The 23,780-nt window shown below is 39.0% G+C and overlaps 1 protein-coding gene across 7 annotated transcripts in view; it reads left to right on the top strand.

Annotated features, from left to right (window-relative positions):
• The window catches only part of MIPOL1 (mirror-image polydactyly 1), a 298,337-nt gene that overhangs the window by 82,526 nt on the left and 192,031 nt on the right, over positions 1-23,780 (top strand). For all 7 annotated transcript variants that reach the window (XM_045014792.1, XM_045014790.1, XM_045014793.1 and 4 more), the window contains 2 exons: positions 1,007-1,112; positions 20,662-20,791. In XM_045014792.1, coding sequence (XP_044870727.1) covers positions 1,007-1,112; positions 20,662-20,791 — 236 coding nt within the window. The remainder of the gene's footprint in view (positions 1-1,006; positions 1,113-20,661; positions 20,792-23,780) is intronic.

Below are 23,780 nucleotides of genomic sequence, written 5' to 3'. Positions count from 1 at the left end.
TCCAAATTTCTCTCATTTTAGATAGAAAACATTTGAGATCTTTCCCCCTATCCCCACATGTACTAAATTTTGAGGGAAACCCTAGAGAGTGTACAAATTCTTAAGCATTGATCATTTTAATATAACTTCTACATCCCTCTCTTTGTGTACTGTAATTTCCATTGGATTTTTCTCTCTGTAATTTGGAGGAGTTTGAGACTCTGAGAGTTCTTGGTTCCAAAGTTATTCTATCTACCAAATGAGCCCCAGTCCATGTTTTATTAGTGTTACTTGAAGTCCCTCAGCCTCCATCACCACCTTGTCTTGGGTTTTGTTCTGGTTTTTTTCGTGAGTTCTAGACTAGACTTCAGCCTTCTAATATAATGTCGATGGTGGAGAGTTTTAATGATGGTCCTTCCATGTTTTTATGAAAAGTTTGAAACCTACTTTCCAGAATGGCTTTCATTTAATCTGTTCTGTTAAACAATGTATCCACATGGCTTTTCCCCCATTTTCAGACAGCTCAAGCATTTCATGATGCTATTATCAACTATTTGGCATAAACAATGGCTAGAAGCTTATAAATAAGAGCAGAAATTTGTGAAAGAGTCAAAATTCTGGCTTAAAAAGAATACAGAAAAGAATGCATTGCACCTACAAACTTACCAAAAACTGTCCATTTATCTGAACTGAAGTAATACCATTGCTATGAAAGGGCTGTGAGCTGAAAGAATATTCCAGGGAATAAGATGCATCATTCATCCCATGCTGCTTCTGAATTTCTGTTACAGCTAGTAGTTTCTGAGATGGAGTATCCCAAATAAAAACCGTGCCGTACAGAGTAGATGAAAACAAGGGGGATGAAAACAGATGGTATTTTTTGTTTTAGTGTTGTGTTGCTTGATATTTGTTTTTTTTGGGAGGAGAGGAATCATTTTATAAGAGGGAAATTTATATTTTGCTGAAGATTAATGGACAAGGGTATATTTGTCAGATAAGAATCTTATTGTCCATTTTTTCAATTCAGCTTCAGGATAAGCTGTCTGAAAAAGACAAGGAGCTGAAGACAATAAAGCTGGACTTAGAACTGCAAGAGAGAGCTACAGAAGCTAAGATTGCGGAAAAGACTGCAGGTACAGTAGAAAAGCATTTAACAGATGGCCCTATGGATCATACACTACCCACGGTTGCTATATGACGTGGCCTAGTGACTGTTTGCTAAAGGAGGGAAGGTTTGATTTTTTTTTTTAATGTGTGGCTGTTTAGAGTTGCTTAGAAAATAGGTGGCTTTAACATCCTGGTACTGGTATTAGTGAGAGCTTTACCTGTATTCATACTGATTTGGGCATTAAATGCATTGTTAACACCATGTCAATCCAATCACAAAAAGGTTGTTTGTTTTGTTGGAAGGTCCTGAACAAACAAGAAGAAATAATGATTACCAGTGCCTCTACCTTTCAACCAGCAGTTCAAATACCACTTATTGTTTTAGCTTGTTCAGAGCAATACTACCCCACCCACCCCCTTTGTATGGAGATAGTCACTCATTCACCTCAACTGGAGACCTGCACTTTACTTGAAAAATCTCTTCTTCTGGTAGTTAATGAATTTTCATCTCATGACACTGAAGACAGTATGTCCCCAGAGAATGAGGTTTATAAAATATTTCCAAAGTGAAAGGATTTGAAAGTTTACAGTTGAAAGTGACTACTTTAAAAGAAATTTTAAGAACAGTACAGATGTGCATGTATTTAACCATTGTTCTCTGGGTAGGTATATAAAAAAACCCAGTTACTTTAAGTTGCAAATGTTATATTTTAAGTAGAATATTTTTACATTTGACAAGTGATTTATTACGTAGGCGGCTGTGTGTTATATAGAGCCAGTACACCGTGAGGCTATAATATTATCGAGAGACGATGTTTCGTACCTTAAAGAAAGATGACAATGTTCTTTTGAGATCTTTCTCCATATGATTTAAACAGTTAATTGCACCAGAATTTTATAAAATGCTTCACACAATTTATTCTTGGCCATATTTTATTAGGTTTAAGTTAGGTGCAAGGTGTAAAATATGTGTCTAACGACCTGTCCCCAAGATATTGGAACTGAAAGGGAGATTAATCATCGCCAGAAAAATAGTGGAAAAGAATATAAGTAACTCTCCATCTGAAAAATCAGATGGTTGACTATCTGTTTAATGTCAAGCTCCTAAGAATACAATATTCTTTGTGTGTGTATCACAGATGGAAGAGGAGGTTTATGGGAGTGAGGAGCTAGATAGTGTGAAACAAAATAAGAGAAATTCTGGATATTATTAAACTCTGCTAGTTTCTTTTTTTGAATGAACCCTCTTGTGTATATTCAGAAGAAACATAAATCTTCTGTATATAATATGTATATGTCATGATAACATCTTTTGTTTGCATTAAATTCCAAGTTATCTGTTTGTTTTCTGGATGTTTGCATAGGGTCTTACCTATGTGTATATAATACAGAAATATTCTATTTAAAGTAAACCTTCATTGCTCATTAAAGCCTATAGGGAAAAAGCCCCTGTAGATATAAAATACATAGTCAAAATCCTAATCAGTTTCCTGTAAGGATAGGAAGAAACAACTGTTGGCAATCAGTTCCCACCTTAAGTTTTTAATTTTCTGTTTACTTTAGTAAATGTATTAATGATATCCTCTCCATAAGGATATGACATGATATGATAACTAGATATGGACATAGCAGTAAACTATGCAAACCTGAATGTGAATCAAAGCTTTGGAGTTTTAAGAACTTTTTAATAAATTTAGGGTAACTTTTTAATAAATTTCCCCCCTCTCATCTTTTCTTTGTTTCTGCATCTCCTGGTTCTGGAAGAGCAGAAGTCTCTAATTGCTGAGAGACTGGGTGTCCTTTTATTTCTAGCCTGACTGGAAGGAGAAAGTCTCCAATATCTCTCGAGTGTTTATGTCCTTCTTGGTTTTACCAGTCTAAACGTTTCAGATTACTCCAAAATTTGGAGTGCTTATCCAAGTTATCTGAACCAAACTGGACTTGTGGAGGTTTGCTGATCTGTCTAATAAAAAACATCAAGGACAGACCTACTTTATCATTAAAGAGCGTAGTAATGAAGATTTAGTGTATTGAGACAAGTGATTTTTTTTTCATTTTGTTAAGTTCGTTGAGAAAAGGGGAACACATGGTGTTATGATTTCATGTTACTAGTTAATGTTTAATTGCTACTGTATATAACACATGGAGAGTGAAGCTTATAAATATGGGTGTTTGCATTCTTCCTATTGCTTAGTACTGCCTTGTGATAAGAAAATTACTCCAGAAAAGTACATTGTAAAAAGCATCAGATGAAGACATAGTAAAAACATTTACCATCTTCTTTGGGAGGGATTTCAATTCACTTTTTAAAAATGAATCTTCCAATTTATATAAGGCCTTGCTGATTTAAAACCTATGTCAGAAAGGCAGAAAAAGTTCCTCCTGTGCTGCTGACATATCGGGCAGTCCAGTTTCTGCATTGATTATGGTTGCTTGCTAGTTGTGGTACTTCTTCCCAGGTGATGGCAATGTATTCAGTATTCTCTGTCACTTCTTATGCCAGTTCTTCCTTTGCCATCCTTGCTTTCTCTTTCCTCTTTCGGGTATGCAATTCAGTGTTTGCTTAGCACATTTCCGATCTGCCATATGGTGTTCACGTCCCAACCACCTGAGCCTTCTTTCTTTTCTAACATGTCCTGCTCTGTCATCAGCCTGATCCTTTAAAATCCTGGAACGGTTACTAAATGCAATCTGGAATCAGACCTATGTTTCTTTGTCCTTGAACTTTTCTCTTGCTAGAACACTGTTTGTCTGTCTTCATGATCTTTGAGTTTAAGTTGTAATGTGGACACTAAAATATAATAATCTGAGCCGACGTCTGCTTCTCTGCTGACTCTGACATCCCCCAAAGAATATAGCCCATTTTTGATACACACATGTGGTCTGTCTGGTGGATAGTTGCATTGTCTCGTGATCTCCGTGTGACCTTGTGAATCCTCTTGTCCTCCTATCTTTAGGGTGTTTGTGCCACTGAAAATCGAGAGTTATTCGTCATTATCAGTTTGGATGCCTTCCGCTTCTCTGCCTGTGACCACTTCCCAGCCAGTAGAGTTGTTACCAATTTGTGCACTGAAGTCGCCTATCATCAGCTTGATTTTGTGGATAGGCACATCATCCTGTTCTTGCTGCACCTGCTTATAGAATGTATCTATTTAACTGTGGCCTGCTGTGTTTGTTGGTGCATGTACTTGTACAGGTGTAATGTCTTGTTTGCAGCATGGCTGTCGTTATTCTGTCCTTCACTGCCTCCCAAGTCAGCAGAGTGTTTGCTGTGATATTATCCAGCATAATTCCTACATCTGAGTATAAGATTGTAGTGCTATCAAACACCAGCTTGCCACTTCCTGCCCAGATCATTTGACTGATATTAAGTATGTTCATATGGTGTTTTCTCATTTCTTATGTAACTTGTGCCAGTTTTTCTGTACTATACAAAGTTCATAATTCCACATGCCTGTTCTTGTTACAAATTTGGTCATCAGGATTCAATGTCTTGATTCTAGCTTCCTTTTGGCTTTCACTGAGATCTGTCATATTTGGGTTTTAAGCGCCATTTGCATCTACCATCCTCAGTTTTTGGTTTAAGACGGGGTGGGCAAACTATGGCCCGTGGGCCACATCCGGCTCACTAGCCAATTTAATCTGGCCTTTGAGTTCCCACTGGGGAGCAGGGTCTGGGGCTTGCCCTGCTCCCACACTCCAGGCAGGGAGCAGGGTCGGGGGCTGCTCTGTGCACACATGGGAGCCGCACAGCACCACGGCATAAGTAGCGGCATGGCCCCCATCCGGCTCCTATGCGGGAACTGTGGCCAGTGAGAGCTGTAGGGGCAGCGCCTGCATGCAGAGCCGCCTGGCCGCACCTCTGCGTAGGAGACATGCTGCTGCTTCTGGGAGCTGTTTGAGGTAAGTGCCACCCAGAGCCTGCACCCCTGAGTCCCTCTGGTGCCCCAATCCCCTGCCCCAGCCCAGAGCCCCCTCCCACACTCCAAAACCCCTGGTCCCAGCCTGGAGCACCCTCCTGCACCTCAAACCCCTCATCCCAGAGTCCACACCTCCAGCTGGAGCCCTCACCCCCCCACACACACCCTTACTCCCTGCCCCAGCCTGGAGCCCCCTCCTGCACCCTGAACTCCTCATTTCTGGCCCCACCCCAGAGCCTGCACCCCCAGACAGAGCCCTCACCCTCTCCTCTACCCCAACGCCAATTTTGTGAGCATTCATGGCCCGCCATACAATTTGCATACCCAGATGTGGCCCTCAGGCCAAAAAGTTTGCCCACCTCTGGTTTAAGAGAACTGTTTCTGTTACAATAATGCTTTACCTGAGTGGGTTGTAAACCCAACTACAGAAACCTCCTTTTTTATCCACACTTGGGATTGGGTCTGGCACTGTTTCTAAAAAGAGAGCTAATTTTTAAATGGAAATTGCCATAGAGTTCAGCAGCAAATAACCCAAAGCTTGTCACTATATACTTTTCATTTCTAGAGCTTCTAAAGAGGAAGAGCAGAAATATCTGGGGGGTTGATGGGGGAATAACAAAAGATGAAGTAAAAAAGAGTGAGGAAGGAAACAGAAGGTGTGTGTTTGTAGTCATAGATATAAGAAATAACATACTGTCAAATATAGTCTTTATCATTCCTTTTTACAGCCCAGACAGTGAGTTTCAGCCTCTGTCTTGGGTTCCCGTCTCTGCCCCAAATAGCTGGGACTGGGAATAGGGGAGAATTTTGTTGTTGTTGCAGTTCTTTGACCACTAGAGGCTGTTATTCCTGCTGCTGCTGCTTGCCATAGGCTGGCACTCTCTCTCTCTCTCTCTCTCTCTCTTCCTCTTCTAATTCTTTACTACTCCCCCTGCCTGATTCTCTCTCATCTAAGGCATCATCTGTTGAGGTATTGTAAACTTAATTATCCCTCTGGAGGAGGGAGTAAGTGAAGAGGCATCAGGTGAAGGCAGGGGCAGCTCTAGCCATTTCGCCACCCCAAGCACGGCGACATGCCGCGGGGGGCACTCTGCCGGCCGCCGGTCCTGCGGCTCCGGTGGACCTCCCGCAGACTTGCCTGTGGAGGGTCCGCTGGTCTTGCAGCTCCAGTGGACCTCCCGCAGGCGTGCCTGCGGATGCTCCACCAGAGCCGCGGGACCAGCGGACCCTCCGCAGGGACGCCTGCGGGAGGTCCACCGGAGCCGCCTGCCGCCCTCCCGGCGACCGGCAGAGTGCCCCCCACGGCATGCTGCCCCAAGCATGTGCTTGGCATGCTGGGGCCTGGAGCCGCACCTAGGTGAAGGCAGAGGAAGAGAGAGCCATATAGGGATTGAGAGTAGCATGATGGAAAGGGAAACAGGGAACTCTGTGGGAGAGAAGGTTGTGGGAGAGGAAGGAGGAAATCTCACGGGAGGGACTGTGAAGAGGAAGGAGAAACCTCTCAAAGGGGACAGAGGAAGGGATGGACACCAAAGGTAGAAAAGAAGAAAGGAAAGTTGCCCCCCCCCCAGGGGTGGGAGAAGGAGGGACCACACCAAAAAGGTAAAGGGAGAGTGGAAAGTAAGGGTGGAGACACTACAAAGAAGAGCTGGGGAGACAGAAGGTGAATATCCCTTCAAAGGTGTGAGAGGAGGGAATGGATCTCAGTCTGAACGAGGATGATAGCCCACTAGACCTTCCCCAAGAAGAAACAAATAGATATATAGGGAGCAACCAGTGTCTGCTAGCAGGAAGGAGCAGTTGTGTGTAAGGGAGAGTTGCAGGGTCTAGTTGAAGGGTTTGTAAAAACTTCCTAAAGCACCAGACCTTTGAGGGTTGCTCCTTCACTGGTTTTGTGCTCTAGGTATATTTGCTATATAGAAAGTAGAGTCTTGCAGGCTCTTTATTTTAGTAGGGCTATGTCACTGCCACAAAGTGTTACTTAGTGACACAATGTCACGCTGCAATATAAGGGGTTGAAGTATGCAGAATGAGACCGATGACCAAGAATGGCACCAGTGATGTCTGTTCTCAAGTTTCTGGTCAGAGCTTCAGGCTCATTGCATCTCACGGTTGCTCAATACACTCTCATGGCCAATACAGTCTCTCTCAAGCACAAAAATATCTTTTCTCTCACAGTAGATTAGCCTCCTCACTTGGATATGGGAGATGAGACGTGGATCAATGACCCTGAAGAGGAGAAAATTCCTTCAGGGTGAGGAGAGGTGGAAAAGTCACATCTCTGAACTCGTACTTTCCAAAAGAGGCAATCCAACCATGCTGATTAAGCAAGTGATCAGCATACTGATTCTAAAAAATGACTCTGGCTATTTTGACCAGCTGTAAGAAGGCTTCCAGGTTATCTGCTCTATCTAGTGCATTTTGGACAAGGAGTGGTCTGTTCCTACATTCCATTAGGTCATGTAAATAATTTTCCCTCCCTCTCAAAGAAATAGGCCAACACATTTCTTGGGTGCCACTTTGGCATTCCTGTTATCTAGGTTGGCAAAGGAGGAGGATGTAGACTGGGAACTTTTTACTTGGTAACCTAGTTTCTCCAAGTCCTGACTATGCAGCCTGAAACATCACAACCTGTATTTGTTGTGTTGATAGGGTTGGAATTGTTTTTCTGAAATGTGAATTAATGAAATATCATGGTAGGTCAACAAAGCAGGATTACACAGCTTTACTAAGGGAGTGACATAGCAATCATTTTGCTTGTAGAAGGACTTGTATGTCACCCCAAACAATGGCTATAAGGAAGGACATGGAGAAATATGATAAACAGATAGGAAATTACCACTAGCCTTTCATTTGTGTTTTAATACGTCATCAAAACCTTGTAATATAACTACAGTGTTGATGCACAATTTTAGATTTTGTGAAGACAAACTTCTTTTGAAAATGTTGGTTTATTGGGTTTTTTTGGAGAGTTACTGATGAAGGAATTAACTACTGGTGGATGTGTGAGGCATGGCTGGTTGTGTTGTTACTTTCTGTTCTGGTTTTAGCTATTTACTTGGACACATTGCCTCACTTGGTTAACATTAGCAGGCAGCATTCCCAACCTGCTCTACGAACTCGTAAAGTCTAAAGTCACCCCCTTCATGGAGCTCAGCTTTATTAACAAACAAAACAAGATACAATTAAAGAGCTGATGAAACCTTGGTTGCTGCAAGGGTTCCTCCATCACCACCTTAGAAGACCCTCTATTTCTGAGAGCCACTCCCCCTCTCTTATATCTACATAGGGTAACTAGACATATGCCGCAGTGAATCAGCCAAACCTACTTATCTCTTTTCCAGCTGTATTAACACTGGCTAATGTGGTGAAGTGTTTCAGATAAACACTGCCAGCCCATTAGAGTTAATGGTTGAAATCTTGGCCTAATTGAAGTCAATGGCAAAACTCCTAGAACACTCCTAACCAAAAGAAGGCTGAGGGGAGATATGATTGCTCTCTATAAATATATCAGAGGAATAAATACCAGGGAGGGAGAGGAATTATTTAAGCTCAGTACCAATGTGGACACAAGAACAAATGGATATAAATTGGCCATTGGGAAGTTTAGACTTGAAATTAGACAAAGGTTTCTAACCATCAGAGGAGTGAAGTTCTGGAACAGCCTTCCAAGGGGAGCAGTGGGGGCAAAAGACATATCTGGCTTCAAGACTAAGCTTGATAAGTTTATGGAGGGGATGTATGATGGGATACCCTAATTTTGGCAATTAATTGATCTTTGACTATTAGCGGTAAATATGCCCAAAGGCCTGTGGTGGGATGTTAGATGGGGTGGGATCTGAGTTACTACAGAGAATTCTTTCCTGGGTGCTGGCTGGTGAGTCTTTCCCACATGCTCAGGGTTTAGCTTATCGCCATATTTGGGGTCGGGAAGGAATTTTCCTCCAGGGCAGATTGGCAGGGGCCCTGGGGTTTTTCACCTTCCTCTGCAGTGTGAGGCATGGGTCACTTGCTGGAGGATTCTCTGCACCTTGAAGTCTTTAAACCATGATTTGAGGACTTCAGTAGCTCAGACATAGGTTAGGGGTTTGATACAGGAGTGGGTAGGTGAGATTCTTTGGCCTGCGTTTTCAGGAGGTCAGACTAGACAATCATAATGGTCCCTTCTGACCTTAAAGTCTATGATTCTATAATTCTATTGATTTCAGTGAGCTCAGGATTTCACCCACTATATTTCATTTAGCTATGTTGCCACTGGAAAAAAATTGCTCTATATACCTTTTAAATGACAATTGCACTAGAATTGCTATTAATTGACAAAATTTACAGTAATGTAATTCTCTTTTTTGGTTAGTTTTTATTAGTGGAAAATCTGTTCCCTTCCCCTCCCCCCACAATGCACAATCGAAACTAAGGGCAGGTCTACGCTACCACTTAAGTCAAACTAATTACATTGCCCAGGGTGTGAAAAAGATACCCCCTGAGTGACAGAAGTTACAGCAACATAAGCACTATCCGCACCAGCCCTATGTCAGCGGGAGATGCTCTTCTGCCAGTATAGCTTCCGCCTCTCACGGAGGTGGAGTAATTATGCTGAAGGGAGAGCACACTCCTGTCGGCATAGAGCATCCTCACCAGATGCCCTACAGCAGCTGCGCCGATGTAGCGCTTCTAGCGTAGACCTGCCCTCAGTTATCATCATGAATTCAGAAATTGTGAAACAGCAGCAGAAAATAATTTGTACCAATCTTGGGGGAGAGAAAGTTGGTGGTGAGAGGAGAGGAACAGGAGTGTAGTAAAGAGATCCATATCCAGTGTACTGGCTGGGACAGAAAACTAATGTTAGGCTGGGATTTTCAAAGAAGCCTTTGAAAGTCCCAACCTTGGTCATTACTTGGACTGTGCTTATGAATTTAAAAAAATGAATTCAGAATCTGATACAAAAATAAAATAGCTTGGCAAGTATTTAATGCTTACATCAAGTTTTTGACTGTAGCAGTGTTCTTAAAATAGGAGACTCATACTGTGAAAGTAAAATTTTTCACAGCTCTAGAGCACTGTAAGTTATGAGACAAGTGCTTTGAGATCCCTGAATTTGAAGCAGGATATTATTTTGTTATTAAAAATCCAGTAGATAATTAAGGAACATCTGTTTTTGTGTTTACATATGAATGTATTAGAAAAAGATTGGTTGGTGAATTTTGCTGTATGAATGTTTAAAATATTATAGAAAGTCACCCAGTTACATTGCTATGTTTTATGCAAATTGTGAACTGTTTTGGAGATTCTTCCTATCTTTCTCTGTTTTTAAAAATAAAAAAGTAAAAGTCCCACCTTTTTCTCAATCTATTATCTCCTGTTTGTGTTCTATATCACTTACAGTTATACCTGTTTTGCAGCTTTATATGTTTGTCTGTGTCTCTGTCTCAAAAAAACCCACAGTAGTTATGGAGCTACAATACAGTACAACTTTTTTTCTTTTAGTCTGTTCAAGTACTTAATATTGTGTATTAATGTTTGTGCAGTTCTTTGGAATACTCAGATGTGGTATAGAGAATGAACATAATGAAGTGGAGAGCATTATTTAAAATGTCCTAAATTTACTTGAAAAAATTATAATTACTGAATAAATGTGCAACAGTTCAAACAGCAAAATTGAAGCAAACAAATCATCCAATAGGATGCAAGGCTGAAGTTAAAGTTTAATTTAACATTACTTATTTCCTCTTACTTAAGTGGTCTTTTCACTAATTAAGTGCCAGTGGGGGTTATTTCTAGCACTGAGAAAAGTATTTTCCATTTCTTTAAAAGCTTGCTTTAGAGTCCCCTTTTTAGGTGTTAGTTATTTTTCTTTCTTGCATGTCATCCATTAAAGATTAGCTGAGGAAGGTTGGAGCATGGAGAGATTATGAATGACAGAACAACTCCTGTGGAATAATAATCAGTTTTTGGTATTTAATGCTGTTTGACTTTTGCAGACACATTTCTTATTAACCTTTGGTACAAAGAGAAATCCAGGTTCCTGATAACTCATGGAGAAGATGAATTCAAGATCCTCTTCCAATTAAACTGAAATAAGGCCAATATTGGGCTTTAGCCAAAAGAACTCACTAGTTCCCAACCCTTATGTTTATAAACCTAAATACGTATGACATTCTACATTTTTAAAAAGTATGTAATGCATATACTTTCACTAATTATTCAGCTCTCTGTGTATAATTATTCACTGTGTATACAGTATATATAATTATTTCTTGGTTTTCTTGTCATTACTGTTCCATTATCCAAACCCACTTTCTAAATGTTTTATCAAAATGTGTCTTTATTAATAGTAAAATCTTTAAAAAGACAATAGTGTTCGAGTTATGAGGATGGGAAAGTACACTGAGCTGTTGAAAGAACAGACAATGTAGATTTTTCCTTGCAACTCTGATGAAGAACCGTTGGCAACATAATGTATGTTTCACTTTAAAGTTTACTTTGAAATGATCAGAAATATCAATAGTGCAAAAACAATATAGAGGTCACAACTATCTAAAGTATAAAATTTGATTGGATGGAACAAGTTCAGTATTTTAGTTATTAAGCCATATACAGTTTTGCTTTTATGTAAAAATAAATCCCGCATTTATTTCAGATAAGGCCCAGTTAGTGAGTTTTTGCTCCATGATGCCAAGTAAACCGTAAATATAAGAACTGTTTTTCCTTTATACACAAAAGAATGGACTTCAATTCATCTTCTTTTTAAGGAATAACATGGACTAAACCCACTATAGTTGTTGAAGTATAACACACAAACATGACGATAATGTGCTTACATTTGTATACGTACCCATGTTGCTTACCAATCCTTTTTCCATTAAAATAATTAAATAAAGCTATTCAGGAATCAACAGTTATTCACAGAAAAAGGCTGAACAAGATTGCTGTGCAGTTTTTGAAAAGTCAGCTGTGTGGAATTCAGTATGTTGAAAGCAGAGGGGTTAAAGTTGTACAAGGATTAGCTTTCACAAGAGCCAGGTTAGGCAAGTCCTGTGGAGAGTCGGTATCTAAACCCACAAAAATTCTTTTTTCTTTTTTCACTGAATTGGATCTGAGTACACAGTGAAACCATGGTACAGAGTCACATTTGATAACTGCCAACTAAATCGTTTTAGCCATTTAGTTAAATCAGTGTGTTTACAGCATTGGAAATTTAGGAGCAGATGAATACAACAAACTAAATACATATAGCAAACACAAAGCAATAAAAGTGTCAGTGCTTCTATCTGTGTTTGTACAGATTGCTTTATCTACAGAGTCACATTTATATGTAAATAGCTTGTAGTCGGTAACTCCTAGTATAGACCAGTCAAAAATGCTTTGCAATTTTTGCTCATCAGCAATGTGCTTCTAACTATTAGTTACATGACAAAATTTAAAATAAATTAATGGTAATTTTCAAAATTGCAATAAAGAACCTGGTCAGGTGTCCATTTCATAGCAGAATATTACACACCATTTAAAAAAAAAAAAAGTAAGACATGGGAGTTTTGCCATTGAGTTCAATGAGAGTAGAACAGGGCCTTTAGGTTCAGAACATGTCCAGGGATTATCAGCATTTTGCAATGTGTGTGAGGAGGCTGATTAATAGTAGATTTTAATGACAGTCACAGTAATGTAATTACTCTGTTTCAGTTTATTTGACTATTATAAGTTCAATTTCTAAAATAAGAACTGTGTTAATGACTAGACCCAAACTTGAAAAAAATCTGTCAGTTTATTTTGATTTCTAAAATAAATGAATAAAGAAAATATTTTTTAATGGAAATTGAGTTTTGGCAAGTCTTTTTAAACAAATATCAGTAGTACCGGCCTATCTAGAAATGGCATAGACAGGCTCCAAAGCCTTCTCTGCCCAGAAGGACAGGGCACCCCAATGCTGGAGGAGGCTGCAACGGTGAAAAGGAAGGTGGTTCTTAGTGAACGTCTTCCCTGTTTTTCTCCTTTCTTTCCCCACGCTTGCCCTCCTTCCAAAAACAAGCAAACACAAAAAACCCCAAAACCATTTACACCCATTCCATAGGATACATTTCAGCTGACAGATCCTTCATAGAAACAACTTAGCAGAATAGAGACCCATTACAGGAATCTTACATTCAAAGTATGACTTTACCAAGTGTGGTTTCTTGTATTTTACTTTCACTTTAATATATGTTCAGTGGGGAGAGGGAAATAGAAAATACATCATTTACTTTGTTTTCCCACAAACTAAATCTTAACTCTCTATAGAGCTATATGAAGTATTAGTCAAATCATATAGTAAAAAAGACTTAGAAATATTTTATTTTCAGTTAGTTCTGAAAAATTTTAACTACGGAAACTCAAAGCATTTCTTCATAAAAATGTACCCTGTTACCCCCAGCAGTGACCATAACATTAAAAATACATACTATGCATAACCATTACAAGTACTGTGATAATTCCAAAACCAACTCTAAAGAAAAGCCGAGGTCATGCAGAGTTCAACAACCACTAATCTTGAATACTAAATCCAAAACCGAAAGAACCCTCATATCATCCACCAATATATTATTAACAGCAAGTTGCTTTTGCCACTCTTATTCCATGAAAATGCCCAATAAACAATCAAACTAGAGTTAGTAACAAAATACTAACAAACAAATAAATCCTTGCAGTACTTCTTAGAGCTTTTTTTCTGAGAGAGACATACACACACACACATATATGCATAAGGCAGAATTTTATTACTTAGTTTTTAAAACACCTTATAAAGTTCCAAAATATTAGTATATTTCGTAACAGGGAATTATTCTGAAAGTCAATCCTTACAGTGCTGTAATATTTATTATATCTTCTGAGATAGTACTGTGGATAGTGATCTCATCTTTTTGTTATAAGGTCTTGCCTTTATTCTGGCTTTTTCATTTTTTGATAGGAGTAATGTTAAGTGATTTCTGCTGAGGTAGATGTTTTAAATCCTAACAATTTCTTCTTTCTTGCCTTTCCTATTCAGCTTTTCTATTTACACAGATGACCTCTAGGAAATCAGCAAACAGTCTTCTTTCCTGGGAAACGTATTCCCTCCCTTCCCCCAAAGTTCTGTTGTTTGGAGAATCATGAACTAATGTTTAAACTAGAATGATTTCTAACACGCTCTCTTGCTACTACTGTATTTTAAAGGTAGTTTAAAAAGTGTGGAAGACAGGTTTGCCAACAGAATCAGGTTTAACTAAGAAAATATGTACACTACTTTGACTCAGTAAACTCATACTTGGTATGGTTCATCTTCTTCATATTTACTTTCACCCATATTAGAAAACAATTAGCTTACTAAACAAATTTGAGTATTTGGGGAAAAAATCTACTTTGAGTCTTTCTCATTTGACTAAGAATTACAGGATATTTGATAAGCTTGTTTAAAAATGGGCATATCCAAATATTATTGTAAACACCCAATGATTTGTTTTACCTGCAATATAAGTATTTTACTTAGTTGGCTTACATAGTAGCTAATAATATTTGTTAATGTAATTTAACTGCTGTGAACCTTTACTGAACAAATATTGAAATTTATACAAGTCAAAGAAAGAGACTCTCTAATGACTTTTGTAAAAGCTTCCATTTAATAGTTAAGGAGAAAAGTTTATATGACATACCAGAAGCAATTAACAGCAGATTTTACATTTAATAAAAAGAAAGAAGCATATGTATTTGCTTTATTCATTCCATCATAATTTGCATTAGAGCTGTGGGTGTTTAATGAGCAAATTCCAACTAAAATGCTATATTGATTTTCTAAGTGAACTTTGTAGTAGCTATCTACCTCCCCAAAGCTGTCTGTTTACAGTTGTTTTCTTTACTAAAAACTAAAAATGTTTTAGAGTTGATGGGCTTAGCATAATGATCATTTTTAAATAAAGAGCTCCATTATAATAGGTTTTTTGGTTACAAAGACAAAGATGTTATTAAATTATTCCAGAGCAGATAAAATTTAGCTATTAAATGTAATATATAAATATATTTCAAGTACACTTTTAGTAAGCATTGGATAACAGTCTGAGGTGGTTTTTTTCAATATGTGAATTTTATCTAACATTGTAGGAATAACCTCTATTAACCCTTGCATGTCCTGAGATATACATGCTATTGCTAAAAAACAAGTCTTCGTTTTAACTTAATGCCTGAATATATATATTCAGTTCATGTATCATATTTCAAGGGGCAGGGAATTGTATACAAAATTTTATTCTTGTTGGTCAGGTCTCAAGATAAACAGGGGAGGGTTGGTTGGTACTTCGATGGCAGGCTTCCAAGGAAAACCCAGGAGGGTGGAATTGGTGATTGAGTAGCTGGTTCTCATTTCTTAAGAGTCAGGCACTGAATTAGTGTGCTAGCATGGAACTATCAGCTATTGTGCTGCTGGAAGTGCCATCTTTTGTAGTGGACATAAGAACCTGATTATGTTCATTCACAATCCCATGACACTTTTCATAAGCATAGATAGGGCTGTGGATCCTGATGTTCCAACCTGGATAATTGCATTCTTTCTACCAAATATCTCCCATGGTGTTTTATTTGGACTCTCATGCTTCAGATCCTGTCCTAAATATAGCATAAAAATGTGGCGCTGTTAAACAGATGTTCTATTTCAGTCCAGAGGTGGCTGTTTCAGTGGGTGATGATTTCTTCATAAAGTTTGTAAAGCATTTTGAGATCCTTGCAGTTGAAAGATGCTATATAGAAAAGTAAAGTTGTGGTATTGTTGATAGTGGTATTTTTCTGTAACAGAATGCTAAATTATATAATAATACTCTCTTTTTTCTGTTCACTCTTTTGGTCCTTATTTATAGAGCTGTTTTCAATAAAGGAAGGTGATAAGTATAAGCCACTTAGATATGTGTCAGCGCTCATTAATGACATAATGCTTCCCAGAATTCTCCAGTGGACACAGGTAGCATAGCCACCGCAACAGCATATGAGGGTTCAGTGTGCCTTGCCCCTGGAGTGGGTGTGGCCATGGCTCCTCCTGGCCATCTGTGGGGTGACTAGTGTCATTCAGTCCTAGTCCCCATAGGATCACAAGGACTGAGATTAGCTCAATCCTCCACTGGAGTTGAGGGGAGGGAAGGCATACCTTGTCCCCTGCTCCACATTCCTTACACATTCATGCAGGGGTAGCTCTATGAAAAATCCTTTTTTGCTTATTTATCTTTAAATATGAGCTTGATACTGGGTGGGAGATAATCTTTTTTTTTTTTTTGCAGTTGGGTGTTTCTCTTCATTAGTAACTTTGAAGAATTAGCCTTATGCTCCAGTCCTACAGCTCTCCTGAACTCAGTAGGGCTCTGTGCAGCTGCAAGAGTCTGCCTTTTCCAAGTAGCTTGTAGGAGTGGGACTGTACTTCTATACATGACATATCAATAACTCTTTAAAATGTTGACTATTGCTGTGAAAATAAATTTCTCAGCCCATTTAGCTACCGTAATAATTACACCCTGTATGAAATGAAAGGATTTTTTAAAAGAAATATTGATATAATGTTAGAACTTTTTACATTTATGAATACTAAAAATGGTCAGATACTGTCAGAAATGAATGTACATGTTGAACATGAAGATATGTATGTAGAATCAGTAGATGATCTGGCCAGCAGAGGAATCTGGCAGATGGCAGATAAGGCTTCTACAACCAGCCAAGTGAGTTCAGCAAGAACTCTGCTGATTTCAAGGATTTACCTTGTAACACATTTTTTTCTGGTTTCTCAGGGTGCCTGCTGCTAAGAGTCCATCTCTGTTTTGGCTTGGATAGGCTAGCCAGCCTTATACATGCTTTTTCTTTGACTTTCCAAATAACTTTTCTTTTAATAAAAAAAGGTTAAAATGTTGTATTACTTTAAAAAAACCCACTTGTGACAGATTTGGAGCTGCTCTGTAATAATGTATTAATACTGTATGTTGACGTGGTTATTGGGATGTTTACTGTATGAATATATTGGTTTAGTTTAATAGGGATCTGAAATGGTTCAAGACAAGCCACATCTACACAAACATTTGAGGATTGTTAAGAGACAATACCAGGACAGGAAAAGGCCCAGGAATACTGGAGATGAAAAGAACTATGTCAGTTTAAAAGGGTCTCTCTCTCAGGGGAGGAAGGGAGAGAAGGGGAGAAAGTTCTTTGGAGGAACCTGACTGAACTACATGGACCCTGCTGGCAGGTCTGAAGAAGTTAGGCCTGAAAAGGTTACCATCATGGGATGGTAAGCCTTTAGGTAAGATAGGCGTGCAGATTCTGTTTGTTGTTTTAAAATCTTTTTTATCTAAATGCTTTGTTCCTACAGTTAAAATAACCAGTACTTTGGTTTAAGAAGGCTATCTGGTCACTATATACCGCTGGTCACAAACCCCCAAAGGGAAGAACAGCAGATCCTGAAGCCAATCAGACTGCTGAGTTAGCACAGTTGTTACACAGGATACTGTGGGCCAGGGCATGGGCTAAAAGTGGGAGAATTGTGGAATTCCGCTCCAGGATAAACAGACACATTATGGTATAGACAGATAATGCCATGCCAAATTAACCAACCTGTATATCCTAGATCTATCTGGGACATAGCAGTTTTGTTGCAGCTTACCCAGGCGCTGCTGAGACACAAAGGCTGTTATGTAGGCCTCGTCAGTTGGCACCATGATGCCATCACAAATTTCAGAAATCTTATGACCCTTTGGGAACCTGATAGGTGTAAGGACACAGTGCATTATCTGTGCCATACAGCTGTCCAGATGTGAGAATCATTCTTTGCATGTGCTACTAATTCTTTTATCTCCAAATCACGTGTGTAGTTCTGGAGCTCAATGCTCCACCCATCCACCTAACTTTATCCCTTGCACAGTAGCAAGGATATTGTCTCACAAAGAGGCAGGTAGCTTCTGGTGTTGTGTCCCTCCCAAACTGAACATCCATCTGCAGCAGAAAAATTCTTTTCCTCTCGCCACCAAACAATATTCAGGTTGAAGATATCGAAATGAGTATTTGATGGATGCTCCAAATCTGGGCAGAATATTCTTGGACAATCGGGTGTGTTTTTTCTTATGACACAGAAATTATTTTCCTGCGAGAAACACAATATCTTCTGTGACTGAGTAGAGGGCTCCTCTTCAATAGTGAACAAAAGGGTAGACCGTACCCCTAGAAGCAACTTGTGTAGCTGTCCCCATTCTCCTTCATCCAGCCTATTAGACTGGCCCTTTTGCCCTACCCTCAGAAGCACAAAAATAACATCTTTCTTCCTCCTTTCATCCACTTCCCAGTAATGCTTCTGGTTCTGCTACAGGAGTGACAGAAGTATTTCATACCCAGAATTCCTTTCTAGATAATCTGTCAGGATTCATTCTTCCACACCTTCCCCCAGTGAACTACATCTCTCAGCTGCCAAAGCTGCTTGTGGAAGGGGTCAAGAAATCTGCAAGCTAAAGGGTATTCACTGTATAGACTACATTTGCATCCAAATGTTTTGATATTCTTGTGGTTAACCCTTCAAATAACTTCATTTATTGAACAGTCCTAATGTCACAGTAGGCAGAACTGTAGAAAGCGTGGCACTTGTGATACTCTATCTAAGGTGACCAGGGTAAGAGTTTCCACTATGTCAAGCCTCTGTGTTTTGGGCATTCTAGATATTCCCTGTTCGAGTAATGCCAGGAAATGAATTGCTGCAGCACTTATAGTGACCAAAAGAGTCATTTTATGAAAATGGATATCAGCTTCTTCCCCTTGCATTCTTTGATTGGCTAACTGACCAAACCAACACCGCCCTCTTGGAAAAACTGACATTAATCTATGGAGACATAAGAGCCAACTATGAAGATGTTTGGTCTTTCATATGAGTATTACAATTGAATCCAGGTAGATTAGGCATCTGATGCTTCTCCCCTTTTTTAGTTTTGTAGTGGGAGGTTGTTAAGGAATTATTTATCTTGTAACACTCAGAAGTATTTATCTATGAATATTTCATGCTGTGATATTGTTAAATCCATAGTCTTGCTATTTTCTTTCTCATTGTATTTGAATATATCTGTATGTATATATTAAAACTTCTGAAAAATAACTAATAAAATTACATTTCATCATGGGGTATTTTCTCAACAAAATTTAGTCATGAGCAACAGTTTGTTATGGTACTTTTGACTACAGTGACATTTTATTGCTAGTTTGTCTTTTGAATATTTTCTGTAAATATTTTTAAATGTATTTATTTGGTACCAATGATATACATACAGTAGTAAGCAAAAAGTGTATTATAAAATGTAATTACAATTTTACATAGTATGGTAAAGAGCTTTATACTAAATTGGATGAGCCACTTTAATGCAGACATAATAATAATGTACAAAGGTGAAGCAGGAAAAAAGAAACTAAAATAGAAAAAGCAGCAGAGTTGGCTCTAGGCTAAAGTGAATAGGATCTATTTAAGGTGAGACTTGAAGAAAGGAAATGACTCATCCATGACTCAGAGAATGGGAGGGAATTCCAGATAGAGGGGGAAGTACAAATGCAATAGCCTTTGACTCAGCAGAATCTTGAGAATACTGGAAAACATGCCAGCATTTGGAGGCATCAGAGTTGGGTGCAGAAGAACTATGTGAATTAAAGATTAGTTCATTAGAGTGAAAGGGGCCCATGGAGAACTTTGAAACCCAGGGGAATAAATTTTGATTTGAATTTGGAGATTCAATTCCAGTGCCAATGGTAGAGGATATAGTCCTTCTTCTTGGAATAAAAGTAGTCTCACTGCAGCATCCTGAGTGCCTTGAAGTTGAGAATAGGGATTTAGGATGACTGCAAAGAGAGCTCTGCAATATTAGAGAGTGGGAATGATGAAAGTGTGTGAATAAAGATTTTAGCAGAAGCAGGGTTGAGGTAGGGATTCTGACAGTGAACCAGAGATGGTGTTAGCCATGTTGACAAGGGAGATGTAGGAAGAAAAAGTAAGCCCAGTGTGAAGAATGACTTGAAGGTTTCTGTCCTTGGGAGCAAACTAACAGTAAATCTTAGTTTATTGGCACCTAATGCTCAAAGGTTCCTGAATGCTTTAATAGATAATAGAATGATATATTAACAATAAAGTAAAGGCTTGACAGGGAGAGAGGGATGCTGACCATGTTATCTTTGTAATACCAGAGAGGCACCATGCAAGAGCTAAATTGTGCACCACTTTGGGGCTGGTTAAAGTGTGGTGTTAAAGCAACTTCAGGAGATCCTTTCTCTTAATCTGATGTCTTGCTGTAAGAGAAGGGGTCTGATATGAATGTGAGCATCAGGAATTAGCTTTGTATTCGGAGTCACTGCTTCACACAAGTGATGGTTTCCTTGTTCTGTGTGATGAGTTTGAAGGTCAATCTTGACACCTTGTCTCTTCCTTGTTCCTCTAGGTATGTTAACTAGCAATAATGCTTTGATATTCTCAAAACTGTAAAACAAAATCTTGTTATGGTATCTTTACATTAACAAATGTTTTGTATAGGAAGTACAGTCACAACCTGATCCAAAGGACACTGAAGTGAGTGGAAAAAACATTGATTTCAATAGGCATTAGATAGGGCCCCATGTAAAGATACAACTAAAGCTGTGCTAAACACGCTGGTCGTTTTTGCAGCACTCGTGGAAGAAGTTTATACTGCTCAACGAGAACGTGATGAAGCTGTCATGGCTAGACTTAGGTTAGCCAATGAAGAGCGAGATGAAGCACTTCTTCGAGCCAAGCATTTGGAGCAGTCTCTTAAAGAGTATGTATTTTTTTTCTGCTATGTGTAAAAAGATGGCTGTTTATTGGAAGCCAAGGGAAACCTGATAGAACTCAAAAGTGAATATGTGGTAAATCTTAACATGAATTTCAATGTGATAGAATGTAAGAGGACAGCAATAGTCTCAATATTCCAGCTGTATGTGTAGGTTTAAAAAAAAATGATCAAACGAGGTCATGTTTTTCTCCCCAGATGGAGAACAAGGTGAATGATTCTGGTTGGGAAAAAAAAAGAAAAGAAAAGATAGAAAAGAAAAAAAAGAAAGAAAGAAAAAGATCCACTATTGATTTATTCAGAGATAAATCAAGGAAGTGTGACATTTCATACAGGGGGTTCATCACATGGAGTACAAGGTTGTCGGTCAGAAGTTGCACTGTATAGGAAATCAATTGAATCTTTGTGTCCACTAGACATTTCTTTTAGCAAAATATCTACTAATTACAGTGGAAGTGCGAAAAAAATTATGTGCATTACTCTCCTACTCCTTTTTTATGCAAAAGTCATTCTTAATTTAGGAAGAACTATTTCAATTTCTCATTCTCTTTCTCTTTTCCTTTGTATTTTTTATCCTTTTTTTATCTTTCTCTCTTCCTCTACTGTTTCCAGAGGCAGAACAGGGACTTGAACCTGAGTCTCCTGCATCCCAGGAGAGTGCTCTAACTACTATTGGGTGTGTGTGTATGTCTGACCAGAAACTGCATTCTGGACCCATCCCAACAAAAGTTTTATTGAAACCGATACATTTAGACAAATCCGCTTTTTTCCAGTGAAAAAACATTATGTCAAAAAATGCCAGCTCTAGTGAGCAAACCCGTCTAGTGTTTCCAACCACAGAGTGTGCCAGTGGAATGATAGAGTAGGTAATGCTGGTGAGGGAATGACATTATATGTGAAGGAAAGCATAGAGTCAAATGTAGTAAAAAATCTTAAATTAATCAAACTATTCCATAGAATCTCAATTTCATGCTGGATTAATATGAGTATAGCAGTAGAAAAATACTACTGACCACCTGACCAGGATGGTGACAGCGTTTGGGAAATGCTTAGGGAGATCAGAGAGGCTACAAAAACAGAAAACTCAATAATAATGGGGAATTTCAACTATCCGTATATTAACTGGGTACATGTCACCTCAGGACAGGATATAGAGATAAAATTTCCAGACACCATTAATGACTGCTTCTTGGAACAGCTATTCTTGGAACCCACAGGGGAGAAACAATTCTTGAGTTAGTCCTAAGTGGCACACAAGGTCTGGTCCAAGAGGTGAATGTAGCTGAATCGCTTAGTAATAGCAACTATAGTGTAATTAAACTTAATATCTCTGTAGGGTGGAAAATACCAAAGAAACCCACCACAGTAGCATTTAACTTCAAAAAGAGGAACTACACAAAAATGAGGAGGAAATTAAAGTCATGAATGAAATCCCTGCAAGCTGTATGGAAACTTCTTAAAAACACCATAATAGAGGTTCAGACTAAAGGCACAACACCATGCTCTGGATGTCCCTGGACCTCGACTGCCAGAAGCTGGGACACGATGAAAGAGGCTGGATCCCTCAATAAATTGCCCTGTTCTGTTCACTCCTCCGAAGCATCTGGCACTGGCCACTGTCAGAAGATGGGAGAGTGGGCTCAATGGACCATTGGTCTGATGCAGTATGGCCATTCTTACACTGTTATGAATGCAGAGGTTTAGTGTGGAAAGATGCAGGACCCAGATGCTCCCCAATACACACTCACTCTTTCTCTCTGCAAATGTGCTGCTGTATCTGAAGATAAAACAGTAGTTAGCTTCTTGTAAGCCATTCCCCTTCCCTCTTTGCTTCTGTTGTGGACTCTAATGGAGCACGCTGCAAGAGCAGCTTTGTATAGTTCCAAGTGTCAGGCTCAGGCAGCAGATTTACTCCTTTCATGGCTCTTGTTCAGCCTGGGTTTCACCAACAGACAACTCTCACAACAGCAGCATAAAGGCTTCTGGTGCATAGGGTGACCAGATGTCCTGATTTTATAGGGACAGTCCCGATTTTTGGGTCTTTTTCTTGTATAGGCTCCTATTACCACACACACCCTGTCCCAATTTTTCACACTTGCTGTCTGGTCACCCTGCTGGTGCAAGGGGATATGGGGAAGGGGAACAGAGTACTAGAAAGAAGGAGGGTATGGGGGCATAAGGGAAGAAGAGCAAGCAAAGCACATATGAAAGAGCAATAAGTTAAAAAGGGAAATAAAGAAAAAGTATACAGAAAAGAGCGATAAGAAGTATGTGTGGGGAGGGAAGCATCTGAGAAAAGAAGTAGTAAGAGAAAATAGCCGGAGAGAAAGGGAAGATGACATCTGCTGAACTGGCAGAAGAGAGGTGTTCTAACAGAAAAAGGTTGGGAACCATTGCTCCAGGGAGCCAGAGAAAGCCCTAAGCATGTCTGTTTGTATGAAGCCACTAAAGGGCTCCATGTATCAGGCAGGTAAAGAATATCAGGATGATATATCTGGCTCTGTTTCCCCAGTATGAGCCCTAGAATTGGTCCTTCTTTGCAGAATGAAAATTGAGTATTGTTCCAAATGTTTGCAATTCTGGAAATTGTGCTGCAACTTGAGTTCAGCCCCATAATATGTTGTATCACTGCGAACAGACAGTATTTCACAGTAGCAAGTATAGTATCTGTAAGTTTGTACCACATAAAGTAAATTCAATAGATTTTGCATTGTACTTAGTTGCTACTTTTTAAATATTTGACTTTAGTAGGAAACCTCATTAACTGTTTCTTTTCTCTGGGGCAAAATGGATATCTGCCTCTCTTTGGGTATTTTTATTAGCTGAAGCAATAGGCATTTTTTCTTACTCTAATCCCCTAGAGTAAATGTGGTTTCTGTATCAGAGATAACTGGTAGGAAAGACTTAATTAGAAAAAACTATTCTCATGAAGCTTCCCTTATAAACTTTTTTCTTGGTATCAGAGGGGTAGACGTGT

Source organism: Mauremys mutica, chromosome 4 (assembly GCF_020497125.1).
Source record: "Mauremys mutica isolate MM-2020 ecotype Southern chromosome 4, ASM2049712v1, whole genome shotgun sequence".
Lineage (NCBI taxonomy): Eukaryota > Metazoa > Chordata > Testudines > Geoemydidae > Mauremys > Mauremys mutica.
The sequence above is the reverse complement of the archived record's forward strand: the minus strand, read 5'-3'. Positions and strand labels throughout refer to the sequence as shown.